At 61.5% G+C, this 8,849-nt stretch overlaps 1 protein-coding gene across 1 annotated transcript; it reads right to left on the bottom strand.

The window, feature by feature from the left end:
* Positions 1-354: 354 nt before the first annotated feature.
* Positions 355-7,481, bottom strand: F11R (F11 receptor; the record flags this gene model as incomplete). Its single annotated transcript, XM_039715538.1, has 10 exons — positions 355-490; positions 1,436-1,484; positions 1,650-1,659; positions 2,054-2,161; positions 3,662-3,764; positions 4,642-4,844; positions 5,923-6,066; positions 6,548-6,661; positions 7,326-7,406; positions 7,448-7,481. Coding segments are annotated over 10 exons (882 nt in total), but the record flags the coding sequence as incomplete, so codon positions are not given.
* Positions 7,482-8,849: the final 1,368 nt, after the last annotated feature.

The following is an 8,849-nucleotide window of genomic DNA, read 5'->3' as shown; positions in this document are numbered from 1 at the left end:
GGTCCCAGAGGCAGCGGCGGCGAAGGCACCGGTGAGGCTTTAAAAAAACCGCAGCAAAAATCCCGCGGGAATTCCCAAAATCCTGCAGGAACTCCCAAAATCCCGCGGGAATTCCCAAAATCGCTCAGAATTCCCAAAATCCCGCGGGAAATCCCAAAATCCTGCGGGAATTCCAAAAATCCTTTGGGAACTCCCAAAAATCCCGCGGGAATTCCCAAATTGCCACAGAATTCCAAAAATCCCGCAGAATTCCCAAAAATCCTTCAGGAATTCCCCAAATCCCGCAGAATTCCAAAAAATCCTGTGGAACTCCCAAAATCCCCGCGGGAACTCCCAAAAATCCCGCGGGAATTCCCAAATTGCCACAGAATTCCCAAAATCCCGCCGGAACTCCCCAAATCCTTCAGGAATTCCGGGAATGGGGAGAAGGTCTCCGGGGGTGGCGGGGACGGCGTCACACCAGGAACGAGGAGGTTTGCTTGAACTCGCCCTGCGGGGACACGGGGACAGCCATGGGGACATCGATGGGGACAGGGATGGGGACATGGGGACATCGATGGGGACACAGGGACATTGATGGGGACATGGGGACATTGATGGGGACATTGATGGGGACAGGGATGGGGACATCAAGAGGGACATGGGGACATTGGCAGGGACAGCCATGGGGACGCGGGGACATTCATGGGGACAGGACAGTGACAGAACCATTAATGGGGACAGTAAAGGGACATCGATGGGGACAGGGATGGGGACATCAAGAGGGACATGGGGACAGCCATGGGGACACAGGGACAGCCATGGGGACAGGGATGGGGACATGGGGACATTGATAGGGACATTGATGGGGACACAGGGACATTGATGGGGACATGGGGACAGCCATGGGGACACGGAGACATTGATGGGGACATTGATGGGGACATCAAGAGGGACATGGGGACATTGGCAGGGACAGCCATGGGGACAGGACAGTGACAGAACCATTAATGGGGACAGTAAAGGGACATCGATGGGGACAGTGACAGGGCATCAATGGGGACACCAGGGACAATAAGGGGACACTAATGGGGATGGTAATGGGGACATCAATGGGGACAGGGAGCCCCGTGAGCCCCTCCCTCCCCCACCACCCCCAGGGACACTGGGGACACCAATGGGGACACGGTGACATCAATGGGGACACGGGGACATCAATGGGGACATGGTGACATCCATGGGGACATTAGTGGGGACACGGTGACACCAATGGGGACACCACAGGTGACACCATCACCCCCCTCACCCCCAGGACCCTCCCGCCAAGGGACACTGGGGACACCGGGGTGTCCCTCTGCCACCGGGGTGTCCCCGCCAGGGCGGTGGCAGGTCCCGGTGTCCCCAGGGTGTCCCCAGGGTGTCCCCAGGGTGTCCCCAGGGTGCCCCCTGTCCTCACCTCGCTGCGCCGCGAGGGCTGGCTGTAAATCACCTTCTTCCCGCCGGCGCTGCGGGGAAATCGGCGTTTTTGGGATGTGCCACCCCCCGTGTCCCCTCTGCGCCCACCGGGGACACCCCAGGGACAGGGGTGACACCGGGGTGACACCGAGGTGACACCGGGGGGGTGGGGTCACCCAGGAGGAGGAGGAGGAGGTGGCTCTGCTGTCACTCACTCTGTTTTTTCTGGAAGAAAGGGAAAAAACGGGGATCAGGGAGGGGAGGGGACACGGGGGGGACATCACTGGGACACGGGGACAGCCATGGGGACACGGGGACACCCCAGGGACAGGGGCCACGCCCAGGCCAGCCCGGACTATTCCTGGGCCAATCTCGGGTCCATGGGGCCATTCCCAGTCCATCCCAGTCCATCCCAGTCCCCCCCAGTCCATCCCAGTCCCATCCCAGTCCCCCCAGTCCATCCCAGTCCCATCCCAGTCCCCGCCAGTCCCTCCCAGTCCCATCCCAGTCCCTCCCAGTCCTATCCCAGTCCCCCCCAGTCCCCCCCCGTCCCATCCCAGTCCCATCCCAGTCCCATCCCAGTCCCTCCCAGTCCCCCCCAGTCCCCCCAGTCTCTCACTGCTGAAGTAGCCGCGCCTGTGGGCGAACCAGACGCCGAAGGCAGCGAGCGCCAGGACCAGGAGCAGCAGCACCACGGCGGCCACGATGGCGCCCACGTTCACCTCGCCTGCGGCACGGGGGTCAGGGGGATCCCACGGGATCGGGGGATCCCACGGGATCGGGGAGACCCCACAGGATCAGTGGGATCCAAGGGGATCGGGGGGATCCCACGGGATCAAGGAGATCCAATGGTATTGGGGGGATCCAATGGGATCGGGGGATCCGCTGGGATATGGGGATCCCACAGGATCAGGGAGACCCCACAGGACTGGGGGAATCCACTGGGATATGAGGATCCCACAGGATCGGGGGATCCAAGGGCATCAGGGGGATCGGGGGGACCCGGGGGGATGGGGGGATCCCACAGGATCAGGGAGACCCCACGGCATTGGGGGGATCCAAGGGGATCAGGAGGGACTGGGGAGATCCCAGGGGATCAGGGGATCAGGATGGGGATCAGGATTGGGATGGGGATTTGGATCAGGATCGGGATTGGGATGGGGGATCAAGGAGATCCAATGGTATTGGGGGGATCCAATGGGATCAGGGGATCCGCTGGGATATGGGGATCCCACAGGATCAGGGAGACCCCACGGCGGGGATCCAATCCAAGGGGATCAGGAGGGACTGGGGAGATCCCAGGGGATCAGGGGATCAGGATGGGGATCAGGATTGGGATGGGGATTTGGATCAGGATCGGGATTGGGATGGGGATCGGGATCGGGATCAGGATTTGGATTGGGATAAGGTCCAGGATTGGGATGGGGATCAGGATTGGGGGAATCCAATGGGATATGAGGATCCCACAGGATTGGGGGATCCAGGGGCATCAGGGGGATCGGGGGGACCCGGGGGGATGGGGGGATCCCACAGGATCAGGGAGACCCCACGGCATTGGGGGGATCCAAGGGGATCAGGAGGGACTGGGGAGATCCCATGGGATCAGGGGATCAGGATTGGGATGGGGATTTGGATCAGGATCAGGATTGGGATTCGGATCAGGACCAGAATCGGGATCAGGATCGGGATTGGGATTTGGATTGGGATAAGGACCAGGATTGGGATCGGGATCAGAATTGGGATCAGGATTGGGATCAGAATTAGGATCAGGATTAGGATCGGGATCAGGATGGGGATTTGGATCAGGACTGGGATCGGGATTGGGATCAAGATGGGGATTGGGATCAGGATTGGGATTGGGATCAGGACCAGGATCGGGATGGGGATCAGGATTGGGATCAGGATTGGGATCAGGATTGGGATCAGGATCGGGATCAGGATGGGGATCGGGATCAGGATTGGGATGGGGATTGGGATCAGGACTGGGATCAGGACTGGGATCGGGATCGGGATGGGGATCAGGATTGGGATCAGGATTGGGATCAGGATTGGGATCAGGATTGGGATCAGGATCGGGATCAGGATGGGGATCGGGATCAGGATTGGGATGGGGATTGGGATCAGGACTGGGATCAGGACTGGGATCGGGATCAGGATCGGGATGAGGATTGGGATCAGGGTTGGGATCAGGATTAGGATCAGGATCGGGATCAGGATCGTTCCTTACTGGCTTCCATGCGGAACACGTCGGATTTCTGGGGGGTGCCCACGTTGTTGGAGGCCTCGCAGTGATAATCGCCCGTGTCCCAGCCCCCCACGGGCTCAAAGACCTGGGACGGGCAGGGGTCAGGGAAAATGGGGGAAAATGGGGGAAAATGGGGAAAAATGGGGGAAAATGGGGAAAAATGGGGGGAAAACAAGGGGAATAGGGGGGAAAATGGGGGGAAAACAAGGGAAAATGGGGGAAAAACAAGGGGAATGGAGGGGAAAATGGGGGAAGAGGAAAAAAAAAACGGGAAAAAAGGGGGGAAAAGCAGGGAAAAAAATGGGGAGGAAAAAGGGGGGGAATGAGGAGAAAATGGGGGGGAAATGAGGGGGAAATGGAGGGGAAAAAGGGGAGAAATGGGGGCAGGAAAAGGAGAAAATTAGAGGATAACGGGGAAAAGAGAAAGGGAGAGGAAAACAGGGAAAAGGGCAGGAAAAGAGGGAAAGGGAGAAAGGGAGAGGGGCAGGAAAAGGGGAAAAGGAGATTGGATCAGGATCGGAAAAGGGGAGAGAGAAAACAGGGAAAAGGAGCAAGGAAAGGGGCAGGAAAAGGGCAGGAAAAGAGGGAAAGGGAGAAAGGGAGAGGGGCAGGAAAAGGGGAAAAGGAGAGGGAAAAACGACAGGAAAAGGGGAGAGAGAAAACAGGGAAAAGGAGCAAGGAAAGGGGCAGGAAAAGGGCAGGAAAAGGGGTAAGGGAGAGAAAAACTGGGAAAAAGAGCAGGGAAAAGAGGGAAAAGGACAGGAAAAGGGGTAAGGGAGAGGAAAACAGGGAAAGGACAGGAAAAGGAGAGGAGAACAGAGAAAAGGGGCAGGAAAAGAGGGAAAAGAGCAGGAAGAGAGGGAAAGGGAGGGCGAAGGGCAGGAAAAGGGGCACAAGAACAGGAAAAGGGGCAGGGAAAGACGAAAGGGAGAGGGAGGGGGCCCTCCTGCCCTGGCACTGACCAGCTCCCCCGTGCGCGGGTCCAGGCTGTAGGAGGAGTTGCGGAAGGCGGGGCTGGATTTGGGGTCCTGGGGCAGCTCGGTGCCATCCTTGTACCAGCGGAAGGTCGGCGGCGGCGAGCCCTGCGCCTCGGAGCAGCGCAGCACCGCCCGCGCGCCCACCGTGGCCGAGCTGGGCACGTGTGCCAGCGGCTTCCCCGGGGGCACTGCGGGGACACAGGGACAGTGATGGCACTGCCCAGAGTCACCACGGGGACAGGGACAGGGATGGCACCGCCTGGAGTCACCGCTGGGACAGGGACACTGATGGCACTGCCCAAAGTCACCACAGGGACAGACAGGGACAGGGATGGCACTGCCTGGAGTCACCACGGGGACAGGGACAGTGATGGCACTGCCCAGAGTCACCACGGGGACAGGGACAGTGATGGCACTGCCCAGAGTCACCACAGGGACAGGGACAGGGATGGCACCGCCCGCGCGCCCACCGTGGCCGAGCTGGGCACGTGTGCCAGCGGCTTCCCCGGCGGCACTGCGGGGACAGGGACAGGGATGGCACCACCCAGAGTCACACAGGGACAGGGACAGGGATGGCATCGCCTGGAGTCACCACAGGGACAGACAGGGACAGGGATGGCACTGCCTGGAGTCACCACAGGGACAGGGACAGTGATGGCACCGCCCGCGCGCCCACCGTGGCCGAGCTGGGCACGTGTGCCAGCGGCTTCCCCGGGGGCACTGCGGGGACAGGGACAGGGACAGTGACACTGATGGCACTGCCCAGAGTCACCACAGGGACACTGATGGCACCGCCCGGAGTCACCACAAGGACAGACAGGGACAGGGATGGCACTGCCTGGAGTCACCACAGGGACAGGGACAGTGATGGCACCGCCCGCGCGCCCACCGTGGCCGAGCTGGGCACGTGTGCCAGCGGCTTCCCCGGGGGCACTGCGGGGACACAGGGACAGTGATGGCACCGCCCGGAGCCACCCAGACATGGGACAGGGACAGTGACTGGCACTGTCTGGAGTCACCCTGGGCACAGGGACAGGGACTGCCCAGAGCCACCCCAGGGAGTGGGACAGTGACAGGGACAAGACCAGGGACCAGGACAGGGCTGGGGACAAAGGACAACACCAGGGATGGGGACAAGGGCCAATGCCAGGGATGGGGACAAGGGCAGGGCTGGGGACAGGGGACAATGCCAGGGATGGGGACAGGGGACAAGGCCGGGGCTGGGGACAGGGGCCAAGGCTGGAGTTGGGGACAGGGTGGCCTCACCCTGGACGATGAGGTTGACCTCGGACTTGGCGATCTGGCTGCCATCCCCCACCACCTCGCAGATGTACTTCCCGCTGTCCTCGCGCGTCACCGACTGGAACCGGATGGACGTGGGCGAGAACTGGACACGGTCCCGGTACGGCTCTGGGGGACAGCGAGCTGGGACATGGCAGGGGACACCCGGGGACACCCCGGGGACACCAGGGGACATCCCAGGGACACCCCACAGCCCCACAGGGACACCTCGGTGTCCCCCCAGTGCAGCTCTGCAGGACACAAGGCTGGGAGCCCACAGGGACACCCCTGATGTCCCCACAGGGACCCACAATGTCCCCACAGGCTTTGGGACCCCCCCAAATGTCCCCACAGGGGGCTCCTCCAATGTCCCCACAGGCTTGGGGCCTCCCCAGTGTCCCCAGTGCCCCCCAGCGACCCCAGTATCCCCATGTCCCTGGTGTCCCCAATATCCCCCAGTGTCCCTGGTGCCCCCCAATGTCCCCAATGTCCCCATGTCCCCCCAGCATCCCCAGTGTCCCCTCAGTGCCCCCAGTGCCCCCAGTGTCCCCAATGTCCCCACTGTCCCCGTGCCCCCCCAATGTCCCCGGTGTCCCCAATGTCCCCGTACCCGTGAGCTCCCCCCCGTAGTAGATCAGAGCCAGGGACGAGCCCCTCTGGAATTTCCACTCGATGCGGGCGCTGCCGGAGCTGGAGCGGAACGCGGCGCAGCGAATCTCCACGGCTGGGCGGGACCGGGACAGACAGACAGACAGAGCCGGGTCAGACAGAACCGGGACCGGGACAGACAGACAGAACCGGACAGAACCGGGGTCAGAACAGAACCGGGACCGGGTCAGACAGAACCGGGACCGGGACAGACAGACAGAACAGGGTCAGAACCGGGTCAGACAGAACCAGGACCGGGACAGACAGACAGACAGACAGAACCGGGTCAGAACCGGGTCAGACAGAACCGGGACTGGGTCAGACAGAACCGGGTCAGAGAGAACCGGGTCAGACAGAATGGGGTCAGAGAGAACCAGGACCAGGATCAGACAGAACCGGGTCAGAACAGAACCGGGACCAGAACCGGGGTCAGAACAGAATCGGGTGAGAAGCAGGGTCAGAACAGAACTGGGGTCAGAACAGAACTGGGACCAGGACCAGAACCGGACAGAACCAGGGTCAGAACAGAACCAGGGTCAGCCAGAACTGGGACTGGGCTCAGCCAGAACCAGGATCAGCCAGAACCAGGCTCAGCCCAAACCCTGCTCAGCCAGAACCAGGATCGGTTCTGGGACCACCCAAACCAGGCTGACCCCAAACCTCCCCGGCTGGAGCCCCCCCCGCCGGGTTCGGGACGGTCCCCGGGCTGGTGGCACCGCGGGGACACCGGGGACACTCACGTTTGTGCTCCGGCACTTCCTGGTCCTCCGAGGTCACCTGGGCTGCGGCCAGCGCGGCTGCGGGGACACCGGGGAGGGGACGTCACCGGAGGGGACACCGGGGACACCGGGGAGGGGACGTCACCGGGGAGGGGACACCGGGGGGTCACCGGGAGGCAGGGCAGGGCCACCAGGGCCAGGAGGTCACCGGGAGCCCCGGGCATGGCCACCAGGTCACCGGGCACGGCCACCGGGAGCCGGAAAATCCTGTCCGGCCACCTCCCGCCCTGCCCAGTTCTTTCCCAGTTTCTACTCAGTTTCTGCCCAGTTGTTTCCCAGTCTCTGCCCATTTTCTACCCAGTTTCTGCCCATTTTCTGCCCAGTTCTTCCCCAGTTTCTTCCCAATTTTTACCCAGTTTCTGTCCATTTTATACCCAGTTTCTTCCCAGTCTCTGCCCATTTTCCTGCCCAGTTCTTTCCCAGTTTCTTCCCAGCTCCTGCTCATTTTCTGCCCAGTTTCTGCCTGCTTCCTGCCCAGTTTTTAACTCAGTTCCTGCCCAGTCCTTCCCCTTTTTCTCCTCAATTTCTGCCCATTTTCTGCCCAGTTCTTTCCCATTTTCTACTCGATTTCTGCCCAATTTCTGCCCATTTTCTGCCCAGTTTCCACCCAGCTCCTGCCCAGTTCTTTCCCAGTTCCTGCCCAGTTTTTGCCCATTTTCTACTCAGTTCTTTCCCATTTTCTCCTCAATTTCTGCCCATTTTCTGCCCAGCTCTCTCCCATTTCCTGCCCAATTCCTGCCCAGTCCTTTCTCATTTTGTACTCGATTTCTGCCCATTTTCTGCCCAGTTTTTGCCCAGTTTCTGCCCAGTTCTCTCCCAGTTCCTGCCCAGTTTTTGCCCAGTTTCTACTCAGTTCTTTCCCATTTTCTCCTCAATTCCTGCCCAATTTCTGCCCAGTTTCTGCCCAGCTCTCTCCCATTTCCTGCCCAGTGTCACAGGAAGCCGCCGGCAATGTCGCAACTCCGCGTGCAGGGGACACGCCCGCGTCCCCCCCCCTCTCCCAGTTCCTGCCCAGTTTCTGCCCAGCTCTCTCCCATTTCCTGCCCAGTGTCACAGGAAGCCGCCGGCAATGTCGCAACTCCGCGTGCAGGGGACCCGCCCGCGTCCCCCCCCCGGTGTCCCCCCGGTGTCACCGCGGTGTCCCCGAGCCCCCTTTGGCTGCGGTGACTCATCCCGAGCGCAGGGAACACCCCCGCGACCCCCCCCGTGTCCCCCCCGGTGTCCCCGCGGTGTCCCCCCGGTGTCCCCGAGCCGGGACAGCCCCGGTGCCGCCTTTGGCCGCGGTGACTCATCCCGAGCGGGACTGGCACCGGGACTGGCACCGGGATTGGCACCGGGATTGGCACCGGGAACGCCTCGGCGCCACCTTTGCACCCCGGGGCCGCTGCCAAGCGAAACCCGGGCGGGAAAACCGGGACTGGGGGGGAAAATCGGGATTTTGGGGGGGAAAAACCGGGATTTTCTAGGGGAAATTGGGATTTTCTG

Source organism: Passer montanus, unplaced genomic scaffold (assembly GCF_014805655.1).
Source record: "Passer montanus isolate IOZ18808 unplaced genomic scaffold, ASM1480565v1 scaffold330, whole genome shotgun sequence".
In the NCBI taxonomy this organism is placed as follows: domain Eukaryota; kingdom Metazoa; phylum Chordata; class Aves; order Passeriformes; family Passeridae; genus Passer; species Passer montanus.
This window is presented reverse-complemented; position numbering and strand designations above follow the sequence as displayed.